This window comes from Anoplolepis gracilipes, chromosome 15 (genome assembly GCF_047496725.1).
Source record: "Anoplolepis gracilipes chromosome 15, ASM4749672v1, whole genome shotgun sequence".
NCBI classification, from domain to species: domain Eukaryota; kingdom Metazoa; phylum Arthropoda; class Insecta; order Hymenoptera; family Formicidae; genus Anoplolepis; species Anoplolepis gracilipes.
Window position 1 is genome coordinate 1417641 of NC_132984.1, and position 12650 is coordinate 1430290.

At 29.1% G+C, this 12650-nt stretch overlaps 1 protein-coding gene across 3 annotated transcripts; it reads right to left on the reverse strand.

Annotated features, from left to right (window-relative positions):
- Positions 1-1396: 1396 nt before the first annotated feature.
- Positions 1397-11008, reverse strand: LOC140674257 (uncharacterized). 3 transcript variants are annotated; one of them, XM_072907663.1, is made up of 7 exons: positions 10510-11008; positions 10054-10378; positions 9602-9726; positions 8932-9156; positions 2522-2657; positions 2000-2129; positions 1397-1583 (listed from the first exon to the last, which is right to left on the reverse strand). In XM_072907663.1, the coding sequence occupies exons 2-7, from the start codon at positions 10309-10311 to the stop codon at positions 1498-1500; spliced, it is 960 nt and encodes a 319-aa protein (XP_072763764.1). In that variant the 5' UTR covers positions 10312-10378; positions 10510-11008; the 3' UTR covers positions 1397-1497. The 3 variants fall into 3 exon arrangements, with proteins under 3 accessions (XP_072763764.1, XP_072763766.1, XP_072763765.1); XM_072907665.1 differs by having other exon boundaries at positions 10054-10275; positions 10510-11006; XM_072907664.1 differs by lacking the exon at positions 10510-11008 and having other exon boundaries at positions 10054-10496.
- Positions 11009-12650: the final 1642 nt, after the last annotated feature.

Below are 12650 nucleotides of genomic sequence, written 5' to 3' on the forward strand. Positions count from 1 at the left end.
CAAATTTTTTTTTATACGAATATGATCTACATTTTAGAGAAGAATTTCATTTGTTTCCATTTTGATAAAATTTTATTTATATGATAATGTGATTGATCATTATTAATAAAATTGACATTATTAATAAATCTACATTAACTTTTCACACAACCGTTTATATACGTCCTAATATTGTTGCGGAATTTTTAATTACATTCTAATATTAATTTATCGGAAATATCAATATTTCTCAATTAATTAAATAATATTATTATTCATATACGTATAATGTATTATATGTATATATTAAATAAAATGTATATAATAACATATATCTACATAATTATATAGAAAACAATAAACGCTAATATATGCAATTAATAGCATTTAGGCTGAAAAAAAAAATTAAATCTTACCTTAGACATTTCTACAACTGACCTGCGAATTGTCAGGTCGTCAAAGAAGTAGTTGATCGGTTCCTTTGTTCTTCCTTTTTCTTTCATCAGTCAGTGGCCAACATATGATCGCATATGTGAGCGTGTATGATAGGGGCCGACAAGTTTAGGACATTAACAGGGGAGTCGTGCGGCGGGAAATCCTCTTTGGATTCCCCCCCGTGATGGAGGAGCTCACCTGCCGCCAGGTGCGACTCCTAACTTCTTCGCCATCTGCATGAGGGGCCCCGTGCCATGACATGGGGTTATTTCCTCTTTACTTTCCTGGATCGTGCGAGTGCGTGATTAACGCACGCGCATACGCGGACTGTATATCGTAAAACTTAGCACGCGACCGTAGTTGCGGATATACGTCACGGAGGATGAACATGATGGTGACTGCGATGGTTACTGCGGTCAAGTCAATTTCTACTTTTTGCTTTATGAATAGAAGGTATAAATAATAAAAAAAACTCTGCAAATATATACATAACAGAATAATGACTGAAAAAAATTATTTAATTTTTCGTAAGCATAGAGGAAAAACATGTGCGTGCATAATTTTTTTTTTTAATTGCAAAACATTAAAATATATATAATTTTATAAAAAAGTTTCAAGAATCTTAAAATTTTTGAATTATTTGTGAAAAAAGTGTTTGCAAAATATATGAAAACATTCCCTTAAAAAACTTTCTTTTATAAATTTTTAAACATTTTTAATTATAAATTAAAATTATATAATAGAAAAAAATCATATCAGATCAGGCACAGATCGTTCAAAATAATTGCAATTTTTTAAATTGTAAAATAAATTTGATAATTGTTGTGATTTTTTTAGTTATGATGATTATTTAAATATATACATATATAGTATCTGTCTTTTTATAATATATTTTATTACACTCTATATTCTATTATTCTCTATACATTTTTCATGCATAATAATCCATTTAGCTTATATCAAATTCTTTAAATATTGTACATTATTATTTTTTATACATTTGCACACAGGAGAATTTTTATATTTATTGTATCTTTTTATTATCAAATCTATTTATTAATTGTGTTATAATGAATTATTTAATTAATCATATTCAGCACCAATGGTGATGCTCATATCTTTGGAAACGATTCTCGTCTGATGGTACCATCGATTCGTATCCAAAACAACTGTAATTAAAAAGTATAATATATTGATGCAAAAGATTGAAAATGAAATATATGTATAATAAGTTTGAAAGATAATTTTATTAAGATATTTTTCTTTTTCAAAAGATATCGCGCAATATTATTTGTCTTTAATTTTTATTTTTCCAAAAAAGTTTTATATATAAATCCCCTTTTAGATAAGATTACATTAGAACTTTTTTAAATTAGAATTTAAGCAGCTTGACAAATCTTTTATATTAATCTAGTAACGAAAAACGGACAGCGTATATATCTTTTACTTATTGTTAGCATTAAATGGTCGATTTTCAATGCACGAAATTTGATACAACTTTCAATTAGAAAGCTGCATTTAACAATTAATTCTGCAATTAATTCATTCGGTCATCATTTATATTAACGTTTTACAAGTGGCTTACTTATTTCTCCTGAATGCACAATCACTTCTACTCTCTTGCAAGCATAGTGACATTCTCTTGGCGGTTCTAAAATCCATAATTTTTCACCCTTTATCTGTGCCTGCCAGGAGGGATGTTCTACATCATCCACCTTAAAAAATTTTATATTTTTTAAGCATACAATTGACGATTGTATGTATAAAATTCAGCACATATTTAATGTAAACTATATCTACATGTAAATGTAAATACATATATAAATATATTTGAAAAAATAATTTTTGCAAAAATTAAAAAAAAAAAAATTAATATGCAAATACCTGATTGAATAATATATTGTACATATGTGTGGGTTGAAATTATAATATCCAATATAATTTATATAATACCAAATTTACAAGATAATAATAATAATAATAATTTTTTTTATTAAATATTACTTATTATTAAGAAAATTTTATAGTAGGATGTGTCTTTCGCTAATAAAGTTTTTGCGAATTATCTAATGAGAAAAGGTCTTTCACAAGTGATATTTTTTATTACATGCATTGGTGCACCGTAGCCATGACTCCCCATGAAAATCCAGTCCGTTTTCTCGCTTTCGGCAGTGGCTGGGAGAAAATATGGTCTTTGATAATGTTGACGCAATATTGCGCCGATTTTTTCATCGCAGTTGCTCCTGAGAAAAAAGAAGAAAGCAGATAATCATGAAAATATTTTTTTTACTCTCTTATTCAAAGAAAACAATGCCGTCGAGTCTGTTTAATGCCAAGTTGATTAGGTTATCGATATATTTTTTGTCATCGAAAATTTTATACCAACAGAATTTCGCGATTATCGTATGTTGTTATAAATATAGCTTTCTCTGTAGTTTGATTGTTGAACGGTATAAATGTGTATTGATAATTTAAAAAAATATTGGAGAGTACATTATATTCGCTAATAAAATATATAGAATTTTTTAGATTCCAGAATTTGAATTTAATTTTTCATTTACATGAAAAAATGAATGTCCAATTAATATTAATGCAGTAATTTTTTCTCTTATTTTTTTTTTGCATTTTGATGGCTATTTCAAGTAGAAAGGTAATTAACGGTAAAGTTATTTGTAATAAAAAAAAAAATTGTTCGAACAAGTCTAAATAGTATATTATAAATAATATTAATACTATTTTAATATTAATATATTAATTCTAATATTAATATTAATTATAATACTATAAATAAATGAGACTGTTGACAACTTTGATGACAACTTTCGATGTGATAAAATTGTCACCTCGACATGTTTTTCGGCATTTCCGATACTCTTCTCAAAACTACCGATACTTATACGTTTATTTGACAATATCCGCAAACATTTAAGAAATCGTAACTTTTACCGTGACAAACGACATAAAGCTCGTATCGTGACATCATTATGTGACTATAGCGATCGTAACAGTAATTATGGTGATAAATTGATTCCGTTTTTTCGACATTCACGATACTCGTTTGCATTCGATCGATTATGTTGTATCTACGCCACAAGCATCTCGACATCAATAATCGCGCGGAAGACTATTAAATATCTCAATTTCCGTTCCGTTAGGGCAATGATCCGATTGCGAGAGGTTTTGTACTATACATGCGAATTAAATATAGCTGTCACCCATTTATGCCAACTACAGCATGCGAATCGAGCGTATTTCTATTAAGCCTGTGACATTAACGCATATGTAATATTGAACATAAACGTGACTTATGCGTGCTTAGCTACATAAGTCTATAGTATATATATATATATATATATATATATATATATATATATATATATATATATATATATATATATAATATGGATAAGTGTATGCTTTCGAAGGCAAGAAGACACAGTAGTTAATATAAGAAAAAGCTTTTTTTCTTGTCCAACAGGAAAAGGATTGGACAAAAAGTCCATCTATATAAATTTATAACGATCTACACATAATATTTCAGACTCGTGAAATATATAATATCCTGATAGTCAGTAATATAAAAACTATTATTATTATTTTGTATTTTACATTTGACATATATGTTATATGTTAACGACACAGAAACTAGCGCTTAAATAATGCATGTTACAATACATGATAGTTAATGAAATGAAGTTAAATGTGTATGTATGTGTAATCTCTCTTTTGGGAAGAAAAAAAATGTCCATGTCAAATTTTTCACGCATTAAATATTTTTACATATTTATTTTTATGTTTGTCGGAAAAAAATAAAATTCTTTATTTTTTTTTTTTTTTTTTTTTTTCAAACACAATTGTTTATAGCGATTGAGAATTTTAAATGGCGTATTTGGAATATATAATATCGCGTTATTTTGCAAGAAATAATAACTAATAAATTTCTTTAGATAAAAATTGTCACAACAATGCATAATTATCTTTAAACTTTAGCGTTTATTGTACTTGAAATATAATTATTTACTTTTGATCGTTAGATAAAAATCTGACAGCCGAGAAAGGCGATAAATGCTGCGTTACTTTGATTTTTATGTAGTTTTTTTTTATTTTACTTGTTTCAATTTCCGTAAAAATTGTGAAAAAATTTGAAATAAATTTCACGGTTGTCGAGATGATACTAAGCATGAAAGGGGGAGGGAGTTATTATTCGCGTATCGTAATAACGCTACTAAGAATGATTACTATTGATAAAAATTATTCGCGTTCTTTGTTGTGTTAATATCGTGTTTAATAAAAACATGTTCAGATATTTTACATACTACAGTCGGTACGAATGAATGAGAATCATATTTAATTCGTGTAATGCAAACTCGAAATCAGACCACAGTGCTCGAACGGAAGTAGAAGTAAAGTTATTTCTGCATTCGTTCATAATGCATTTCGCGCGATTATTTATGACGTCGCGACGCTTCTCGTGCAGATATAATCGCGATCGAGCATAGTCCATCGCTGTAATTAATATTGCTATGGTCATTAATCATAATTGTGTTGCGATTCGACGTTACAAAAAAGAATCACATTTGTCTCGTCACGTCAGAGTTAAAGAATAAATTTACATATCAAAAGTGTTGAGAAAACTGTCGTTTATTATTTTTTTATAAACATATATATATATATATATATATATATATATATATTATTTATTTTTTATATATTTATTTTGTATATATTCATATATATATTATTTATTATGTACATATATATATGCATTATACATATTCTGTATGTTATAATTTCGGCAAGTAAACTTTTCGCGATCATAATTTTAAACGGTGTATCATATGGTAATAAAACTTTTCGTAATTATTACATAATTACATAATTATAAAAAATTGCAAAAATTTATAATAGTATTATAAATATAATTTTCTTCTTTAAAAAATTTTGACGAATTAAAAATTGAACTTTGAATTACAAATTATACGTTCGTATAAATAAAAGTATAAGATAAAAACGACAATTTTTTTCAAACAAATTTAGTTGCCTTAAGGTACATAAAATAAGTAAGTTTAAAAAAAATCCATAAAGTTGTTATCGAATATGAACGAAAAATAAAGACTTGAAGAAACTTTATTCGTAAATCAAGTACTCAAGTAATTAAATATTCTTAATAAATGCAAACTAAACTTTAATAAATATATTTTCATAAAACGCATAAAAAGAACGGTAATGAATTTTTAAACACTTAACAATAAGAATTTTTGATAAAAGGGGATGTCCAATGCATCAAATGCAAGCTATTGCACTTTAATAATATATTTCTTAATATTTCAATGATATTTATTCTTCCATTAACATTTTAACAAGTTCCCGCGTTGATAAAAAATTTTCTTGCTTAATTTTCCTGTATAAAATAACGTCTTTCGTATATGTATTTTGTCACGTCATTAGACATGATCGCGCGTTACACAAGAGAAGCTCCCCTTTAATCTGTCGTTACATAAGAGAAGCTCTTCTTTAAGCTGTCGATCAGTTCTGCGCAGGTGCACGGAAAAGTAGGTCACTGGAGCGTGGAGCGTGTGGCGTTATCTCTTCCACCTTCCATGTGTTACCGAGGTTAGTATCTGCCACTAGAGTTACTGTGCGCGATGCGCAGTACCTATATGAGCTGCAGTAGTTTTCGGCGTCTTTTTACGCGTTTCAACAAATTGTGTATAGAAGAGTGTCGAGAGGACTGAGTTTAGCAACGAGCAATCATTTCGTTAAATGATTCATGTGACTGTAATTGATGATCTTTTCAATAATCGTCGTGTCTTTCTTTGTGTGTTTTAATGGATCGTTCTATTCAGATCTATTTTCTGTTCATTTCGTATATCTTGTAACCAACCAGAAGCTTCATCTAGTGAGGCGTATTTAGTAGAATCTCAAGAAACATCGAGGAAGCTTTACAAAGGTGATACTAAATGTGAGTAATCTCATTGTTTGTGATTATTCTCGATTGTGTTTCTTATTAAATGTAAAAAAAATTAAGTCCATATAAAATATCAAATTTTGAGATTTATATTGTTTTATATTGCCCTTTTTTTTCGTGTGTCTAATTATATTATTATATATGATATTCGTATAAAGTGCGTCATATTTTGTAAGCAGGGTTAATAATAGGTAAATGTAATGTATTGTCGTTAAGAGAAGTGCATTACAATAATTTAATATTAAATCTATTAAATTATTGATATCTATATATTATCGATTGGTTGATGATGTCGAATAAACTTTATTAAGTTTTGAAAGTGATGATGCAAAGATGACAGTATGATAAAAATTATTTGTAATAAATAAATAAATATTTTACAAGTTTATTAAAAAAATAGTATTTATGAAATTATAATAGTTATTATAGTAAAATAATAATTTATATTTGCTAAATATATGCATTTTTACCATTTTTATTATTTGGAATTAGCATAAAGCGCACACTTATTCATCTGTCAACAAACTGTCAACAGATTGAAAATATTCATTTTTCAACGTCATTAATCGCAAATCAAATGCACGGAAAAATTGCAAGAATATAAATCTCGAAATTTGACTTGAATTAACACGCTTTACGGGTTTTCATCATTTTTTTTTTATTATAGATTCTTATTTACGTAGATTGTTATATTTATATAATTATTTGAGATTATATAGATGTACAATGTACGTCGTACGCAGTCATTTATCGAGACTGTTATTTTGTAATTTTATAAAAAGATGAGTCTTTAATTTTGTATTAATTTATGATAAATATATGTTTTAGTTATATTAATAAACGCATAATCAAATAAAGTAAGGAAATGATGTCCTCATAGACGAATCAAGCTTTTTTTTTCTTTGGGGAGCGGAGGGACACGTCCTGCATTCCAACATAAAATGTCCGGTCACTTTAATATAGTATAGGAAGTAAAAATGTACGTGACGTTATAATTCTTTCAAGAAAATGTTTTCTTACGCCGCGCGATGTGTCCTACAAGTGTTTATCTCGATCCCAGGAATGTTGCGTCGGGAGCGCCATATTTTCTTTTCGCTCACGCATCACGCTCTTCTTGTCCGACCTTCGCGACAATTCGGTGAAGGTCGCTCGCGTGTCTCTTCACAATTGTCTCTCATTCCGTCGAGAAGCACTGTCGTGTGCGTATTTAGCGAGGAGCCAGTGTGCGTATTGTCGATTTTAGTACATCATTACGATAGCTCCGTCAATACGTCCGCAAATATCGCGTTTCGCGTTGTTTAACTTAAACCGCTATTTATTCGAGGTTTAGTTTGACCGCGATCAGTGTACTCGTCATGAAATTTGTGTCGAAAAATATTAAAATATTAACGAGCGAGAGTGTGTAATAATGAAACGTTTGTCCCAAAAATGGCAAAACGTCAGAATGAAAAGGCAATTACCAGTTATTGCAACGGTGAGTATTTGTAGTTTATTCTCCAATGATGTGACATCTCGTTGCTTGTCGTAATAATTTTGCCATTTGTCTCGTGTTCTCGGTGAATTAAATAATGGAAAATAAAAATTGTGAATATTTATTGTGAGTTATTTATTTCAATCTTGTTTCTATTAACTGTTTGGCTATTTTAAATTGGTATATTTATATATATATTTTATATTTTCAATTATTATGATTGCAGACCGCTGCACAGAGGAATGTCGGTGAATGAATGGTCGGCGATGATTCGGTAAGTGAATTTATATTTTACATTTATATAACTGATTATTTTTTTATATTGTTGCAAGTGCAACAATATTTTTCGACGATGAAATTAATATTTATTATAAAAATGTTTAAAAAATGATAAATGAATATTTATTTATTCATAAATAGATTGTTAAAAATTTCTTATTAATTTATTATTAATTAAAAAAGATCTGTCAGCTTTTCTTCTTTTGTTATCCTCTTTATTTGTAACTTTTATGTAAATTTTCATTTATTTTATAATCACTAATTTCAAGAAAAATATTTTTTGAACAATAGGATATTTTTGAAAGATATTTTATTGACGTTTTACCTTAATTTATCATCGAATATTATTCTTGTTCTCTTGTTATATTTTATTATTATGGATTATCTAAATGTTTTATCACATTGGTAAATCAGTATCATTATCGCAATTACTCCACATAATTTAATTTCATCCAATATGCGCCAGAGAATAAAACGAACACTTTAGCGTTAATTCTTGGATTCATACTGCGCTAATAAAAATTTAAATAGCACAAAAATGATCTTAATTGTTTTGTATTGAATATCGTGTCCAAGAATAACTTAAAGTTTTTCTTTAAAAATTGTCTAAAAAAAAAAAAATAATAATTTGAGAGATTGAAAATTTATTGTATTTATTAAAATTTATTGAATATTATAAAAATTTGTATTTATTGTATTTATTAAAATTCAGTAAATATCATAAAAAAAAAGATTGCAAAGTCTTAAAGATATTTTTTATTCATCCGAGGATTAGCCGCTACTTTTCTAAATTACTTACCATCCGACATACCAGGGCTTTGTGCCTTTTTCCATTGTGGCTCGACTGGCATTCATATTGAAGACGTCCTGCAGATTCTGAAATTCCGTCTTGTACGGGAAAAATTGGCAATTTGCTTCCTTTTCGTAATATAGTGTTTTAAAGAAGGAGAAAGAAAAGACTGCAGACGCTGTCCAGTTGGTCATGGCGTCGCTTATCACTACTGGTTTCCCTGAATATGCATAGCTGATCACAAATAAAGTGCAATCGTCCAGAAATATTAGTTACATGAAAATATAATCACTAATACGCATACACCTGCGCGCATGTATAAATGAAATTCTTTAAAAAAAAGTAATTGTGTATATAAATAAAAATAAATCAATTTTTAGAAAATATTACGACGTTAAATAAATAAGATAATTATTATTACATAAATCCTTTTAAGTAGTTTAAAAGTAAGATGGAGTTATTTTTAATATATATTTGACATTTTTTGTAAATAAATAAATACGTTAAAAACAGACAGGCTTTTATAAATAATAACTAAAATGTTATCTTTAGAAAAATGTAAGCAAGTCTAACAATAAATTAATTAGTTAAAGATAAATGGATTTTTTTTACAAGTTGTTATCTAGATAACAATTTTTCAAAATGAGAAAAAATTGCGTAAAAAATACTGGTTGTGTACCGTTGCTCAAAGATCATTGGATCAACGGCAGCGAGCTTGTCAACCTGTTGAATGTCCTGGCAGATCGAACAATCTTCTGGCGGTCGGAAAACTTTTTGCGTAAACCAGGGCATCGTTATCAAGCACTAAAACAATGACTGTCTAACTTGTTGAAATCCATAGTTATTATAACGAATATAATTCTTAATAAAAATTCTCATTTAATTTTGAACTTTAATTCTTAACCGTAGTTTCGAGCAAGTTTAATTTCCAACATTTCAAACATGATTATCAATTTATTTATAAGTAAAGAATAATGCTCTCTCTCTCTCTCTCTTGTAATTTATTATAATATAACTTGCAATATTAAATAGAAGAATGAATTTAAAACTTGCATTATAAAAGATACGTGTGTGTATGTATATATGGCATGGAAATGTGAAGATGTGGAATATTAGTGAAATTTATCTCACCTTATTATGTCGATATGTCTGAATGCGATTCCGAACGATTTGCACCATTATCCATGTGATCAGCAAAATCCACAGATGCCTGGCGCGAAGTTTCATTGGTTTCGTTGGTTTTAATCGCGAACGAATTCGAAGCAACCTCCATGCTTTAATTGAAAGCTTCATCTCGTTCATTTTTCCCAATATTACGCGCAATTCCTTCTTCGCGAGGTCTATGGATTTTTTCTGGGAGTCCGCGATGGTCTCGTTATCATTTGCCATAATGACGATTCAATAATTCAGATGGTAATTTAAAAATTAATCATGCGAGTCGTGAAGCGGATTATTCCTTGAATTTCAATTAATTTAATTTTAATAGCTTTGTATAATAGTACATATTAGCAAATGTGATTAATTAATTATTTAAAATACGCTAATTTAATAAGTTTTAATGTTTAACAAATTATAACTACAATATACCTTGTTGCTTTGAATTAAATTGAAACACAAACTCGCGTTTAAACACGATATTATACTTTTGCCAAGTAATTTTTTTTTTTTAATTTTTTGCCCAATTACAACAACAATTACGATTATTTGATATTTCGGAAGTACTGATACTCTTGATGGCCGGCGTAAAACTGCGAACAGGATCCTTACCTGCTGCTCCAGTGAGCCAAGAATCCCCTCTCGTATTCGCCTCGCATGGGGGTGGAACAGTGGTGAGTGATTTGTTCACGCGGGTGTGAAACGAGAACCGGTACCCGCGATACGAACCACCGATTGGTTTCGATCGAATCTGTTTAAAGCGATAGAGGAGCAGTTATTTCGTCAATATTTTACCCGCTTCTCTCTCATTCAATTCTACTGCCACAAGAAATTGTGGAACTTTTGGAAACTCTTAAATACTTTTATAATTTTTTGTTACATAAAGATATTTAAAAAGTCCGAGAAATAAATTTGTTTTTATTTAATTTTATTTATACACAAAAATAAGCAAAACTTTCTTGCAAAGGAATTTAAAAAGAACCATAGAAATCATAAGTTGAATTAATAAGATAAAGAGAGAGGAGAGCGAATTTAAAAAGAAAAAAAATTAATCTTGTCAATTAATTAATATTGTTATCGTATTGGCTGAGCGGTGAAAATTTATCTGGAAGGCAGAGAAAGAAAGAAAGAAGATATTAAGTCTAATGGAATTATGGGATATAAATGTGACGCGTTTCATGGGGAATATGACGTGGGCGAGACGCCTCTTATCTCAGGGTGCAGCTGGTCCTGCTCATCGAAGTGTATAGACTTCGCCGACTTAAAATACGATCGACCTACTTCACATTATTGCTTATACTTCGCAACTCTCCGAACGACAGAGAAACTTTTCTTACTCGGAAAAAAATTGCGCGGAAAAATATTTGCATTATATATGTATATGTAAGAAAAAAATGTGTGTATATTTACGTCTACTTAAAAAAATCTTTTTATTAACATTCATTATTTTTTCAGTTTCTAAAGAGAAATTAAGAAGGAGGTAGTTATAAATTACAACAAATTAATATAGAAATTAGAAAAATATAATTTTATAAGAGACCGTTGTCTCTTATAAAAAAAAAAAAATGCGTTTTATAAAATATTTATTTACTTATACATGTTTTTATTACGACTTTTGATTCAATAATCGACAAACTTTATCGCGCGGTTTTTTTTTTTTTTACGCAGTTTACATTAAAATGTCTCCTACACGTCCCGAAAGTTTGAACTGTAGAAACATCTCTCGCGTGGATATCTATCTATCGGTCTGGCCGTACTTCGATAAAACTTTTCTTCGAAATTCGTTTTTCCGCACACGTGGAGACGGGACATGCGAAACAATTTCTATGCGATTGGAAACAAGCGAGTGAGATTCGCCTGATCGGGCGATACGAACGAGATGAAATTACACGTGAGGAGAACGGATTTTACAATTGCAAATTGTCAATCCGCATGGCAATTCGCGTCTTAATTAACAATTAGCCCCGCGCCGAACTAGTCTCGTTCCGTACGCGAGTTCGCCTTTTATGGAATACAACTGAATAAAAAACCGCGTATATCTGCCCTTACGTTTCTTTCTTTTTTTTTCTTTTTTTCTTTCTCCTGCAAAAAGTGCGCGATGAGCACGATTCGCGAGCGAATTTCGTTATCTCGGCGCCGAGGGTACACGCAATAAAATCGCAATCGAAGGGACGAAAGTCAAAAATGCGATTACATGCCCTCTCTGCGAACATTTAATCCCTTAGACTGTGCTTGTCTCTTCGGTTTCGGACGAAAATACATATTTCCCCAACGAGCTTCGATTATTTAAGCACACAATTCTTTGGCGAATTTTTTCAACTATTTTTCGCTCTATTTAGTTTAAAAGCTTGAAACTTTTTTCTATACATTTGTATTCGTTATAGTCGTTGATTAAAAAAAATTAAAACCAGCTTTTTTTTTTTTTTTAATACGAGGATACGTATATTTTAAAAATATAAAATATTTAAGTAGTTAAAAATTACATAAATAAATATTTCTTTTTGTTTTATAATAAATGCTGGTATAAGGATAGGAGATAAGAAAGATTGGAACGTAAAGAGATGTATACACAG

What these genes read in the sequence shown, in the direction of transcription:
- LOC140674257 (XM_072907663.1), bottom strand. Translation starts at nt 10,311, where the DNA reads ATGGCAAATGATAACGAGACCATCGCGGACTCCCAGAAAAAATCCATA. An exon ending in AGACATATCGACATAATAAG is followed by an intron (nt 9,727 to 10,053) that starts GTGAGATAAATT and finishes TCATTGTTTTAG; the next exon opens with TGCTTGATAACGATGCCCTG. An exon ending in CCAATGATCTTTGAGCAACG is followed by an intron (nt 9,157 to 9,601) that starts GTACACAACCAG and finishes ATTTGTGATCAG; the next exon opens with CTATGCATATTCAGGGAAAC.